Below are 15,075 nucleotides of genomic sequence, written 5' to 3'. Positions count from 1 at the left end.
GCAACAGGTGCCGGAGCCCTCGCTACCCGTGCCTCGTGCAGCCACTTCCCTTACCCTGTAGGGGAGACATGGGGGTGCTGCCCCCCTGAAGCCCTGGAGGTAGCTCCATTTCTGTTGGATTATTAGTGAAATAATAACCCAGCGGTCCTCCCGAGTCTCCACGTCCTGGCCTTGGGTCTTAATCACTGCTTCTTGGGCAGTGACTCGGGCCGAGTACCAGGAGCAGAGTCCGAGGGCACGTGCTGCTCAGCAGCTGCTGGCCAGGTCTGCCTTCGCTGGTTCCTTCTGAGCGAGCACACCCTGAAACAGAAGAGCAGCAGAAAAGAGCAGGCTGCTGTGGGGGAGGTGAACTTGAGTTGTTCCCCACATTTCTTTTTTTTTTTAAGCCCTCCCGCTCCCTCCCCAGGGATTGGAGTCTGGTTCTTCCCCAAAGGAACAGCTAAATCGTTCGGGAGGAAACTCAGACAAAGGTGACATAAACGGTCTTGCAGCCAGAGGCTGCTTTAACACTCCCTCCTGCAACCCTTTCACACAGGCTTGTGCTTTTAACTGGAGACCCCCAGATTTTCACATTTTTTCTCACTGATTAGTAATTCAGAGGTGCTGGAAGTAAAAGCTGCCATTCTGGGATTACCCCTCAGATCCTTCCTACCGTACAGGGAAGAGGTCTAAATATGGAAGCCTCTTGCTCGTCCTGCTGATTCTTAAAAATCGTGCAGGCAGAGCCAGTCTTAAAGTAGTCGCGAGTGCCGCCAGCACTGTGGGTGCCAGGGGTGGAACTGAGTACACAGCACGTACAGGGACATAGCACTTTGCGTCCAGGTCTGTGACCTTAAGCTGCGTTCAGTCAGGAGAGACAAAAATTCATTCTCGAGAGGGAGAATATGGAGCCATCCCAGGCGGTCTGTGGACCATGAGGCACAGGTTTGTGTGTAGTCAGAAGGGACGTCCGTCGGTTCCGCAAATGGAGGGCCATGCCGTTGCTGGTTTCTGCTGGGAGTGCCCTTTGGAGCTTAGAGTGTCAGCTGTCAGGTCTGAACTGTAACCTCAGTTGCCTCCTCTCATCAGAGCGTGCTTTCTCTAGGAAATTACGGCACTGGCTTGGCAGGTGGTTTCGCCGTTCAAGGGCTCCCGGTCCTGGCACACAGATGTCCAGAGTTAAAGTGGGAGCGACTGCTGAGACTTGACGGGCCGCCTGCTTTCCTTGCCCCCTCCCTAAACAGAGGAAGTCCCTCGCCATCCGCCGCCAGCTTGGGTGTAGGAGGTAAACACACGTAGGATTCCAGTGAAGCACACTTTTTTCACTTTTTTTTCCTTTCGGAAAATACCCCCAGTTTTGCAGAGGCCTCATTGACGTTCGATAAACTGCAATTAATGTGTACAATTTCCCAAGTGTTGGTATGTCCCTTCGTCACCCTCTGAAACCTCCTCTTTCCATCCCCAGCAACCACTGGTGCGCTTTTCTGTCAGCAGAGTTTGTATTTTCTAAAGTTTTGTATATACGGAATTGCACGGTGTATGCACCCTTGTCTGGCTTCTTTTGCTCAGCATAATTATTTTGAGATTATGCTGTTCCATGTATCAGTAGCTCATTCTTCTTTATTGCTGAATAGTTTCCTACTGTGTGGATGTGGTTTGTTCATTCACCAGTTGGCAGATGTTTGGGTTGTTCCGGTTTTTGGCTATTCAAGGGAGGCTGCTGTGCGTATATGTATATAAGTCTTTTTGTGTGGACACAGGCTGATATTTATCCAGGATGAACGGAATGGCTGGGTCGTATGGGAGGTGTATGTTTCACTTAAACGGCCGGCCTGTTGTCCAGAGTGGTCGGTCCACTTGATAGTCCCATCAGCAGCAGCGGGTGGGAATTCCAGTTCCTCCACATCCTCACCAGTGCGTGATTATGATCAGTCTTTTTAGTTGTACTCTTTCTAATTCAGGAGTCGTCATATCTCCTGGTGGTTTTAATTTGCCTTTTTTCAGGGAAGTATCTGTTCCAATCTTTTGTCCCTTTTTAATTGGGCTCTTTCTTTTCCTATTGTGGAGTTTTGAGAGCTCTTTATATATTCTGGACACAAGTTCTCTTTATGAGATACATGCTTTCCAAAGGTTTTCTCCCAGTCTGTGGCTTGACTTTTCATTCTCTTAAAAGTACGTTTTAAAGTGCAGAAGTTTTTAGTTTTGATGACGTTCAGTTTATCCTTTTATGGATGGTGCTTTCTGGCCTCATGTCTAAGAAACCTCTGCCTAACCCACAGTCACAAAGATCATTTCCCTGCGTTTTCTGCTAGAAGTTTTATAGGGTTCATGTTTACAGTTTTTGGGTTGATACTTGATGCGAAGTATAGGTCCATGTTTTTACTTCTTTGCCTATGGGTGTCCAGTTGTTCCGTCCCACTGTCATTGTCATCTTTGGACCTTTGGTTTGAATCTTACTGCCCTTCTCTACTGATTCTAACAACTCTGTCAGCTCTGGGTGAGTTTCAGTTGCTTGGTTAGTCTCTTTCATCGCGGGTCGTGTCGTCCCGCTTCTTTGCATGTGTGCTAATCTGGATGCTAGACATTGTGAATTTTACCTTTTGAGGTGCTGGCTATTTTTGTTCCTATAAATCTTCTTGAGCTTTGTACTGAGAAGCACTTAAGTTACTTGGAAACAGTTTGATCCTTTTGGATCTTGTTTTTATGATTTATTAGGTGGGTCTGGAGCAGGGCTCAGTTTGGGGCTGATTATCCCCCACTCCTGAGATGAGATCTTCTGGATATCCTCCTACTCAGTGCCTCATAAACCATGATTTTCTCCAGTCTGGCTAGCGGAACAGTCACTGATCCCAGCTCCAGCTCTGTGTAAGCACTGGGCACTGTTCCTTCTAATCCATCCTTTAGATGGTTCTTTTCCTGGCCTTAAGTAGTTTCCTTAAACATGTGTGCTGATTAGTATTCTGCTGAATACTCAAGAGGGACCCTCTGTAAATCTCCGGGGATTTCACTCTACACTTGTCTCCTTCCTGGTTTGTGTCCTTTGGACTCCCAGCTGCTTTGAGCTCCATCCAGGTCCCTCTCCCCGGAAATGCCCAAGGCTGTAAGCTGGGCAGTCAGAGGGCTCGGCTCGCCTTGCTAGTTTCCCGTCTCTCAGGAATCATTGTCCTTTGTTGCAGTGTCCAGAGTCTTGTCTTAAAAACCATGTTTAGCTGTTATCTGGGTTATTTCTCTGTCTCTTGCTCTCTTTTCTTTTCTTTTTTTTTAATTTTTTAAAATTTACATCCAAATTAGGTAGCATATAGTGCAACAATGATTTCAGGAATAGATTCCTTAGTGCCCCTTGCCCATTTAGCCCATCCCCCCTCCCACAACCCCTCCCGTAACCCTCCATATTTATGAGTCTCTTCTGTTTTGTCCCCCTCCCGGTTTTTATATTATTTTTGTTTCCCTTCCCTTATGTTCATCTGTTTTGTCTCTTAAAGTCCTCATATGAGTGAAGTCATGATTTTTCTTTCTCTGACTCATTTCACTTAGCATAATACCCTCCAGTTCCATCCACATAGTTGCAAATGGCAAGATTTCATTCTTTTTGATTGCCAAGTAATACTCCATTGTAGATATATACCATATCTTCTTTATTCATTCATCCATCGGTGGACATTTGGGCTCTTTCCATACTTTGGCTATTGTTGATAGTGCTGCTATAAACATGGGGGGTGCATGTGTCCCTTCGAAACAGCACACCTGTATCCTATGGATAAATGCCTAGTAGTGCGATTGCTGGGTTGTAGGGTGGTTCTATTTTTAGTTTTTTGAGGAACCTCCATACTGTGTTCCAGAGCGGCTGCACTAGCTTGCATTCCCATCTCTCTCTCTTTTCATGACGGAGGTTTTGTTTTGTGTTTTATTTCATGTGTTTATTTTATGCATTTCATTTTGTTTTTGTTTCTGTGTGGGTTTTGTTTGTTTGTTTGTTTGTTTCATGGGAGGGCAAATCTGATCCCTTAATACTCCACCTTTGCCAAAGCTATTTTGATGTAACAGCTTCTGTCATATTCTGCATTCGGCACTGACCAACCTAATTCCCGCTCCAGAAAACACTGTACACATATCCATTTCTCCTTCTTAATGGACACTGCTTCCTCTCCTACATCACCTCCTCACCTGGCCTGACAACTTACAGGCATATATAAGGAGGTCTTTTCCTCCCCATTGGGGAAGCCCTCCTTCTAGCCCCTCCTTGCCCGTATAGCCTATGCCAGTTGTGTGACATCTTGCTCAGCTCTAGAGGTGATGTTTACCCTTCAGACTTAGATTATAAGATAACCCCTTCCTCGGGCGTAAGGCACCCCACCATTACCAACACCACCACCCACCCTTCCTTAAGAAGACTTCTCCTCCAAGGAAGTGGGAGTAGGTGAGATTGACAGGTGGGAACAGTAGTCTGAAGTTCTGGAGCAAGGCTCATGTCCTTGTCCCAGGAGAAAACAGCTCATCTGAAATAGGGGAGGAGAATAAGGATCCTCAGCAAAGCTCCTGCTTACAGCCCCTTTACTTAGAAATCCTTCTTGGTTTTTCTGGTTTCTTAAAATAGTAGGGAAAGGCTTTGTCCTTCGGTGTCCCAGAAAACCTGAAGAGATCTGGGGCTAGACAGACATGCTCCCAGACCCACAGTCTCTGCACTGAGGAGCATCCATTTCTCCAGGTTGGCTCGACAGCAGGTAGCACCTTGTGTGTTTGGCCTGGAACTGGTCAGACAGTAAGCATCTGGAGATAGCTTGGCAATGCATTTGATCAGGTATGAAAGGGAAGTGTAGGGAGTCAGTCCCCATACCGTGTGGTTGTCAGAACATGATCTTGCCCTGGTTGGGGTCATGTTCATATTTGGCTGAAAGAGGCCGATTCTTTCGTAGATACACTGTATTTTTAAATTTTTTTTTAAATGTTTATTTATTTATTTAGAGAGCACAAGCAAGGGAGAGGCAGAGGGGGAGAGAGGGATATAATCCCAAGCAGGCTCCGTACTGCCAGCATAGATCCCCATGTGGGGCTTGATCCACGAACCACAAGGTCATGACCTGAGCCAAGATCAAGAGTCAGACGCTCAACAGACTGAGCCACCCAGGCACCCAGGTATACGGTATCTTTTAAACTGTGAGTTGCAAGCCAGTAGTGTATTATGACATAAATTTAGGGGGTCACAATCAGCTTTCTTTTTAAAAATGAGAAGTGCATCCCATGTCGTAACTATTACGTGTAAGTCTTCTTTTGTTGATAAACATTTATGTGTCCTGGGTCCTGGCAGGGCACACTGGTCTGCTGTCAGAACGGTGACGGCCCTTTGTGGTGTGAGTTGTTGAGCTCCAGTTTTACCCCCTCATGGCAGCACTGCAGTGGGGTGTGTTGTGTACATATCCAGTAAAGGGTCACCTCATACGTTAGGTTATTTTCAGTAATATTTCAGATTACTTAAGGCAAAGCAGATTTTTAACCACCTCAGAACCTAAAGCTTGAGGGAGGCAGTGTGGGGCTGGTTCATAACAATGGGACAACTACTCTGTGGTACTCCTGGCCTTCTCATGGTTGCAAAGTGGCTGCCAAGGCTCCAGACATCACATCCTCACATGATGGTGTTCAACAGGAAGGGAGGGCAGGAGCTTTCTTCCTGGATGGGTTTCTTTTTTTTACCCGTGAGGCAGGTCTTTCCAGCAGGGCTCCAGTAGACTTCGCAGTTGATCCTAGTGCCCAAACTGGCCCATGTGCCCACTCCACACCAACCCTGGTGAAAGGCTTAGATTGATTCCAGTTCATCTCCTGGGCCATGCTGTTGCTGCTCCTGGAAAGTTGTTCAGTTGGAAAGAGGGATGGGAGTACTTGGTCTGGATTTTCCAAGGGTGTGGAATGTGCAACAGCCTGGGTTCCAGATGGCCCTCTAAGGTTTTTCTGTGTGTGTGTGTGTGTGTATGTGTGTGTGTGTGTGTGTGTGGTGTCGTTTTTTTAAATTTTTCTTTTTAATGTTTATTTATTTTTGAGAGAGACAGAGACAGAATGTGAGTGGGTTGGGACAGAGAGAGAGGCAGACACAGAATCCGAAGCAGGCTCCAGGCTCTGAGCTGTCAGCACAGAGCCCGACACGGGCTCAAACTCATGAACTGTGAGATCATGACCTGAGACGAAGTCGGACCCTCAACCGACGGAGCCACCCAGGCTCCCCTTTCTCTGTGTTTTGTCCAGCCAGCCTTCACAGGCAGGGCTCAGAGGTCAGGGACCACCGTCTTCTAGGCTCTTTCCCAGGGGGCTTCCTCACCTAGTGATTTACATATCAAGGCTGCTTAGGAAGCCCTGGGGCTCTATTCAAGGTCTTCTTAAAAGAACACAGACCAGGAAGAGGCTGTTTCTGGTCTTCCGTCTCCTTCTTAGCTCTCGGTCCCCATTGGGCTAAATGAAAGCCTTTTGCTGGAGCCAGGCCCCACTACCCACTGACTCTGACCTTGGGTGAGTTAACTAAGCCTTGGAGTTGATTTCCTTATTTTTGTTGCAAGCCGTCTCTGTGGGTGCATGGAAAGGCTCTCTGGCTGGTCAAAGAGCGGATTCTGAGAATCCAGCTCATTGTCTGCTCTCACCCTTGATGCGGGGTTCAGTTAGGCTGGGTTCCGTGTATGCAGTAGAGAGCCCACAGGGGATTGTCTACAGTGAAGGTGGACGCCTATTCTCCCAGCTACTCATTTATAGGAAACTGTTCAAGTCCTGTCATTTGTCACTTCTTTCATCTGGTGGTAGTTGTGTTCTGGTGGAGAGATGAGCTCCGTGTACGCCCCAGCTTGCTGGTCGTGGGGCCTCAGTTGCTGGCTGTGCACCGACCTGGCAGGGGTGAGGCCCCGTCCTCCCGTCTGCCTCATGGTCCTCAGCTCCCAGCTCTAGGCTTCCGGCGGGGTCAGCACCCGCTCTGCTTGGGACATCTGTCTGCCTTCCTGCTCCGTGAGGACAGCAGTTCCCGTTCCCGCCACTGCCCATTTCCTATTTGTCAAAGTACTGCTAGTCTGGTGGCTCTGATAAAGCTCTCAACTGCTCTCTGCTTCCCCGTCCCGCTTACAAGTCTTGACATTGTTTTTTAAGTTGGGATTTTGCTAGGGTTTCCCTCCTCCTCTAGAAGTGGCCAAACTCAACAGAATTCTGTGTTTCACGGGGTCGCCTGAGCGATGGTTAGAACCTTGGAGCACCCCCCCCCCCCACGGCCCCCAGTGAAACCTGCTCTGTTAGCTGTATGTCAACAACTGGCTTGCCCTTCCAGTCTGGGATGGACGGCTCTCCCGTCGGTCCCTCTGGCTTCCCAAGAACCCACCGCAGACGGTCGTCTTTGAAGGAGGGGCTGCAGGTGTATGTCCCTGTTGTGGCATTCACCCTCTGGCGTCTCCACCTCTGCAAGTCCCCCTTTGAATAGTGGCTGCCACTGTGGCTTGTCCGGCTCCCGGGACACGGGGGTAGTCCAATGAACGTGGCGTTTGGACTGCTAGTCTAGCTTGGGCAGGCGGCTTCCCTTCCCTCTGCCTCAGTTCCTTCCTCTGTGAAATGGGGACAGCGCTGGTGGAGGATCGAGTGCATGCAACGTCGCTGACTCCGGGTGGAAGCCCTGCCCGCAGTTCGGCTGGAGCTGCCTGGGGGCCACCGGCAGAGGTTTGCGGTGGCTCTTGCACGGCCGCCTCTCCGGCCGTCCGACGCCCACTGGTGTCCTCCAGTTCGGTTCGGTTGTGCCGCCACCCGCCATCAAGGAAGGCCTGTTGGCTCCTGGGCTGTGTGTGACTTTTAGCTGGGGGCCCACGGCGACTCTTAGTCCGGGGGCAGGGGTGCCGGGAAGCCCCGTCAGGAGCGCGCGGTTCCCCGTTCTCACACCAGGTAGACAGCCGCCTGCCTCTGGGGCCCGGCCCGCTGCTCGGAGGCGGGAAGAACATGCGCAGACCTGGGTGGAGGGCCCGTCCCAGCTGCGGAGGCCCCCGGAGGACGCGGGACACCCTGCCGGGCCCTTCAGCGCTGGCGTCTGGGATGGCCACTCTGCCGCCGGCGTCTGACCGGTCGCGCCGTCACTCCTTGTCGCTCATGTTACAACTGCCCTTTTTCACAGGGATGCTTGAAGATGGAAAGAAATTTGATTCCTCCCGGGACAGAAACAAGCCCTTTAAGTTTATGCTAGGCAAGCAGGAGGTGATCCGAGGCTGGGAAGAAGGGGTTGCCCAGGTATGCTCTCGTTTGTTTTGTTTTGTTTCCTAGTGTTTACCTTTTAAATGATGCTTGTGGCTAGGACATTCACGTGGTTCAGAAATCAATGAAGGTGTAAGTGGAAAATTTCACTTCCATCCCACCCCGTCTTGCCAGTCCCCTCACCCCCAGCAAGTCATGTTACTAACGTTTTCTGTAGAGTTTCTTCAAGCATGTACTTTTTTTTCCCCCCTGTGGACCCACACAGTGTTCTGCACTTTGCTTTTTCACTGAATCTCTCTTTCACGCTTTATATATCTGCACCTAAAGAGGGGAGGAGGTTCTCTTACCACATTCCCTTAGGTGGGTGGACAGTAATTGACTTGATCGGTACCCTGTTGATGGTCATCTCCAGCGCTTTGCTGTCATAAACAGTGCCGCGGTGACCAGTCTTGTGCGGACTTAATTTTACATTTGTGTGAGCGTTGCCTTAGGCAGACTCTCAGAAGTCGGGGTGAGGGCTTCACTGGCTGTGCACACTGTATTTTGACACTTTGCCAAGTTGCCGTCCGTAGGGATTATACCTAGCTGCCACCAGTAGGCTGTGAGGGCGCCTGTCTCCTCCCAGCCCCTCCAGCACAGTGTGTCGTTAAACTTTTGGATTCAGGACAATACAGCGAGTGAAAAAAAATGTGGTCTTGGTGTGGTTTTAATTTGCATTTGTCTTATTATTGGCCCTGTTGTGTCAGACCGCTTCCGAGAGGTCATACTCCTGGAGAGAGTCATTTTGTTTGTCTTGAGTCCGTTTCCTCGGCCCTTCCTCCCCGTTAGTGTAAACAGCTTTTGTTCTGCCAACATGACAGAATTCCCAGTGGACAACAGGGGACCCAGGGTTGCCAGATTTCAGTTGGGCTCTAGCCTTCCATCGAGCCCAGCAGGTTTTTTCTCGGCACTGACCAGGTTCCAGCATCCTGAGACTCGGGGCTTTATGTCAGCCCTGTGTCATAAGTAATTAGTCTCTTTCCTTCCACCAAAGAGAACTGAAATGTAACCAAAGTGGAGAGAAAGATTTCTGTCTTTCTCTTTTCCAGAATACACACTGATTTATCTCCAGATGAACTGTTTAACCTGCAGAAACTTTAAGCCACCCCACCCCCCAAGTGTCTAGATTTCTGTTCCTGCAGGGCAGAGGGTTGGCAGTGCGAGAAGGAGAGAGGATCTTCATGGTTTACTTCCCTTTGGAGATCTCTGTCCCCACTGCCCTCGTCTGGCTGGCTCTTGGTCTGTAGCCCATCCCCCAGCGACCATGCCACCCATTGTCCACACCACAGCCATCTTCTGTGGCTGTTCCGGCACTGGAACAATAACTGCGTTGTGTTCCAAGAGCCGTAGCTGTCCCCGAGATAATGTTATCAGCCTATTTTACATCCCAGGCTTGGTGAGGCCTAGCGGGCGTTGGGGAGATGCCCAGCCTCCCCCTGGACCCACAGCTCTGTCACTTGTGAGAAGTCTGAGTGGTCTGAGACCTGCATAGAGCATCTTTGAAACTCCACGGGGTATTTGTTTGAGTGAGTTAAAAGCGCAGGAAGAAGGGGGCTTATCTTGTGCCCCTTTTCCCTTTCTTCTGAGATCGTTGTTTTGCTTTTACATGTTTACAGGTACGCAGTCCTGCCACAGGTACTGTTTTGGCAGCTTGCTTTTTTTCCTCTAGCTGTGTCTGGGCCATCTTTCTGTGTTAGTGCATTTAAGGCCACTGTGTTCTTTCTGGTGGCTGACCCATGTTGCAGATGTGCCAATGGAACCACTCCCCTTATAATGAGCATTTCGGGTGGTTAGAAGATTCTGGAAGTAGAATTGCTGAGTAAAAGGACGTGATCTTTTTTAAATTTTTTAATTTTATTTTAGAGAAAGAGCGTGAGCTGGGGAGAGGGGCAGAGGAAGAAAGAGAGAATCTCAAGCAGGCTCCATGCTCAGGGCAGTCTGAGGCAGGGCTCGATCCCACAGCGCTGGGATCATGACCTGAGCTGAAATCAGAAGTCAGATCCTCAACTGACTGAGCCACCCAGGCGCCCCAGGACACGAACGTTTTGAAGTTCATTAGATTAAGCCATAATGCTTTTAACTACTCTTATCACCGTAGTTCAGCATGTCCTGGTTTGCCAAAGGAGACGGGAACACGGTTTCTGAGTTGTTAGAGGAGCGCAGCCTGCAGCTCTGTCCTTAGTTGCTGTCTCCTGGGCTGGGTCAGGGAGCCAGGAGTGCACAACGGAGGGCTTAGCGGAGAGTGCTGGAAAGGTGGGCAGAGCAGAGAGCCTGCTCACCGTTCAGAAAATATATATTGAAACTCACTTAATGTAAGTTTTGATTTGGAAATGAAAAAGGACAAATGTATTTTTTTTTAATGTTTATTTATTTTTGAGAAAGACAGAGTGAGAGTAGGGGAGGGGCAGAGAGAGAGGGAGACACAGAATCTGAAGCAGGTTCCAGGCTCTGAGCTGTCAGCACAGAGCCCGATGCGGGGCTTGAACTCACAGACTGTGAGATCATGACCTGAGCCGAAGTCGGACGCTCAACCGACTGAGCCACCCAGGTGCCCCCAAATGTATTTTTTAAAGTGAAAAATTTCCCTCCACCCTGGCCACTGTACTCTCTCCTCCCCATGAAAAACCTGGTATTATTTGTGTCCTTCCAAAGGTGTTTTCTGTTTATCTACGCAAGGTACAAGTAGATAAATATTTCCCTCTTTTTACACTATTGGTAACGTGCCGTACATGCTTCTTTGGAAAATCATGTTTTTTAAAAAGTTTTCTTGGGGCGCCTGGGTGGCGCAGTCGGTTAAGTGTCCGACTTCAGCCAGGTCACGATCTCGCGGTCCGTGAGTTCGAGCCCCGCGTCGGGCTCTGGGCTGATGGCTCAGAGCCTGGAGCCTGTTTCCGATTCTGTGTCTCCCTCTCTCTCTGCCCCTCCCCCGTTCATGCTCTGTCTCTCTCTGTCCCAAAAATAAATAAACGTTGAAAAAAAAAAAGTTTTCTATATGTCTGACTAGAAGTATAAATAAAGTACAGAAAAAGTAGACTACCCCATATATTACCTTCTGTGTGTGTGTGTTTTCTTTTAAAGCAGAGTTTTGATCAGAATATTTTTTTAAGGGGCGCCTGGGTGGCTCAGTCGGTTAGGTGGCCGACTTCAGCTCAGGTCATGATCTCGCGGTCTGTGAAGGCTGTGAGTTCGAGCCCCATGTCGGGCTCTGTGCTGACAGCTGAGAGCCTGGAGCCTGTTTCGGATTCTGTGTCTCCCTCTCTCTGACCCTCCCCTGTTCATGCTCTGTCTCTCTCTGTCTCAAAAATAAATAAATGTTAAAAAAAATTAAAAAAAAAAAAAAGAATACTTTTTTAAGAGTGTAGGTGCCACACACATATCCTGTGGGTGACAGGCCACCAAAGGACTGAGTGGTGACACTTCTGTGGCGCTGGCTGCCCAGAGCCGGGTCAGTAAGCCCTGGGCAGAAAGGTGGTTTTTATCTGCCATTGGGCCCCTGAGAGCCAGATGCAGGGATCGCGCAGCCTGACTTCCAGCCTCCACGTTCCGCACGGTCGCTGTCCTCGTCCCGCTATGCTGCACCAGCACACCCCGGTAAACGGCCCTGCTTCTTACAGGGACAGCTGGGGAGGGCGTCCAACTGAGTCTCTCTCTTTGTTCTTTTCACAGATGAGTGTGGGTCAGAGAGCCAAACTGACCATCTCCCCAGACTATGCCTACGGTGCCACCGGCCACCCAGGCATCATCCCACCGAATGCCACCCTCGTCTTTGACGTGGAGCTTCTGAAACTGGAATGACAGGGACAGCCCCCCTCGAGCCCCCTGCGCCCCGTTCTTGGGTGAGGAGCTGAGCGCCCAAGGGCCTCCTACCGCCTTGGCATCCCGCCGTTTACCGGCTGTTTGCTGGGTAGCAGAACCAAAAAGGCCATGGGTTTTCCCCCTACGTTCTTGCTCTATTGGGTAGTGTTTCGATTTTAGTTACTGGTATACACCTCAGATGCCGCAGCTGGTCATCCTGGGGAAAGGAAAGGCACGTGCTGTCGAGCAGACTCACTGGGACGGGGCCGCTGATAGTAGCTGTTGAAATAAAGTATGTTTTTGTATATAATTTGCAAACTAAAACCGAGCTGGGAACCGGAAATACGGCCAAATTTATAACGCTAGCATTTTGGTTCTGTAGAAGTAAGACTGTTGAGGACTACACACCCCGCCCTAGTGTGTGCAGCCCCCTTGCCATATAGAGTGTGGTCACTGCCTGTCAGGGGGTGTGAGAGAGGCACTGTCGCCCGAGCCAGCTGCCTCAGGGGCAAGTCCGGGACCCTGGAGTGCACAGGCCAGCTCATTTTCCGTGCATGGGAAGCTGAGGCCAGGGTGTGCTTTTGAAATGTAGAGGACACTCCCAGACACTCCTAGGAAAGGACCTTAGGAACCATCAGCCTTCCTGCGTCACAGGTGAGGAAACCGAGGCCTGGAGAGAAAGACCTTACTTGAGGTCACTTCCAGACCGTGGCAGACTAGCACCAGAACCCCTTCCTGGGCTTGTTTTCCTTCCTTTACCCTCATTTCTAGGAAGCCAAACTCCATGTCGTAATGACTCATAACTTTTCATCTGGGTTTTAGGATCGTAAAACACACGAATGGTGTCATCTTTCCAGCTGGCCCCAGACCTCTACTTTTGCCCCCTTCCTGGCCCTTGGAGCCAGAGGACCACAACTGGGGCCTGAGGGAGAATGCCTTCGTTCGAAAGTGGTCACAGGTGGCTGCCAGCCTGTCTGTTACGGTCTAACCTTGTCCTGCTGTGGACTCCGTTAAGCACAAGGGCTTTTGAAATTCTTAGCTCTTTTCCTCTCCCTGTGCTTTGAGCCCTACATACCTGGGTCATACAGACCTGGGCCAGTTTGCTGACCTTGGCTTCTGTACTTGTCATTCTTACTAGGAAGGAACTCCTTACAGAGCCTCTGTCTGCCCAAAGGTCTATACCTAATCTAAACCCTCTTTTCTGTTCTCTGAGAGTTAAGCCCTTTGGACGTAAAAGTATTTGAGGAGAGTCTTGGGATTATCTTGGTTTGGGTACCAGCGTTCTATACATCTGGTCGGATGGAGGGTGGGGAAGGAAGGGAGAGAGGGCTGTGAGTCACCCTGGCCTACACCTCCCCACGCACGGCCAAAGAACATCTCAAACCCTCTTGCAGAGCTCTTGATGGAAAGCCCAAGGGCAGATCTGGAAAGTTGTAGGTTGGAGTAGATGAATAAAGACTGCAGACATTGTCTAAATCCCTTCAACATGAAGGATATACCAACGTGGGGTTGTACACACGGAAGTCACTTGGGAAGCCTCCTGATGCCCAGGCCACACCTTCGGCCACTTAACCACAATTACTGGCAGTGGGATCCAAGCTTTGCAGTTTTTTAAAGCCCCCCAGGTGATTCTTGTATGCGTCCGGCTTGGAGACCCAGTGACCTTGGGGAACTGTACAGTCACTGCTCTCCTCAGCAGGTAAACATAAGCTTAGGTTAAAAACAAAACAAAACAAAAAAACTGCCAATTGAGGCAGGAAGGAGACTGCTCACCTGGGAATCCAGCCCAAGCCCGGCCAGAGCGGAAGTGGCTCGTTCAAAGGGAGACCTGGGAACTCTTGGGGGAAGGGACCTGCCATGGCAGACAGCCTCGAGCCTGCCCCCGCCGCGCACGCAGGGCACTGTGCTGCCGGAACTGACAGGTTTTCTGTCCCCAACAGATGTGCCGTGGAGGGATGTGGCGCCTCCAGATGCGCACACGCGAATCCGTATGGAGCTTCTCCTGATGTTCCACTACACTCTTTGTATAAACATCGACCCCGACTGAATGTGTTGTCACCCGGCTTCGCTCTTCCCCTTTCTCCTCGTATGTGTGTTGACCTAAACTATATGCCATAAACCTCAAGTTACTCATTTTATTTCGTTTTCGTTTTGGGGTGAAGGTTCAGTTTCAGTCTTTTGGATCTAGGTTTCCACTTAAGTATTAGTCAAGTATTAACAGCACAAGTAATGGGTTAATTTTAGAATAGGAATTGGTGGGGGTGGGGGGGGTTGCAAGAATCTTTATTTTATTTTATTTTTTTTTTTGGATGAAATTTTTATCTATTATATATTAAACATTCTTGCTGCTGCGCTGCAAAGCCATAGCAGATTTGAGGCGCTGTCGAGGGCCGAATTATCTCCAAGTTGAGAGATGTCCTTGGGTTGAATTAAAAGCCCTACCCAAAACTGAAATGGGGAGGGGGAGGAGAGCCTTTGCCTCCACTGCCCTGCCCTACCCTCCCCTTAAACCCTCTGCCTTTTGGAAGCAGATGGTTCTCACTGCGATGTTGGACACTACAGGTATCTGTCCCCAGGCCAGCAGGGACCTCTGAAGCCTTCTTCATGGCCTGGCTTCCCCCCCCACCCCCCCGCCCCTCCATCCTGTGGTTTTTCTAACGGATATTCAGGACTTTTGTAATCTCATAGCTATCCAAGCTCCACTTCCTAAATTTTAAGAAACTTTAATCGAAAGTTTAAATTGAAGGTGCTGTTTGTAGACACTTAACACCCGATGAAAGCCCAGCCATCATGACAAACCCTTGAGTGTTGTCTTGAGAAAAATGATGCTGGTCATCACAGCTTCAGCATCTCCTGGTTTTTGATGTGCAGCATTGATGTTCAGCTCCCCCTGCTGATCTCAGAGTTTCCTGCCTTTTCCTTCCCCCTCTCACCCCTTTGCTGTCCTGTGTAGTGATTTGGTGAGAGAAATTATTGCTGCCTATCCCCCACCCCCACCTCCCTGCACTATGTATAAGTTTCAAGTTTTATTATTGCAATAAAAGTGCTTTATGCTGGCTTTTCTCA

The 15,075-nt window shown here is 49.6% G+C and overlaps 1 protein-coding gene across 1 annotated transcript in view; it reads left to right on the top strand.

The window, feature by feature from the left end:
- The window catches only part of FKBP1A (FKBP prolyl isomerase 1A), a 26,839-nt gene extending 11,764 nt beyond the window's left edge, over window positions 1-15,075 (top strand). The window contains exons 3-5 of the mRNA XM_045445062.1: window positions 8,099-8,211; window positions 11,881-12,050; window positions 13,950-15,075. Of these exons, the coding sequence (XP_045301018.1) occupies window positions 8,099-8,211; window positions 11,881-12,009 (242 nt within the window). The 3' untranslated portion in view covers window positions 12,010-12,050; window positions 13,950-15,075. The remainder of the gene's footprint in view (window positions 1-8,098; window positions 8,212-11,880; window positions 12,051-13,949) is intronic.

Source organism: Leopardus geoffroyi, chromosome A3, assembly GCF_018350155.1.
Source record: "Leopardus geoffroyi isolate Oge1 chromosome A3, O.geoffroyi_Oge1_pat1.0, whole genome shotgun sequence".
Lineage (NCBI taxonomy): Eukaryota > Metazoa > Chordata > Mammalia > Carnivora > Felidae > Leopardus > Leopardus geoffroyi.
Note: the sequence above shows the minus strand (reverse complement) of the source record. Positions and strands in the feature narration are given on the sequence as shown.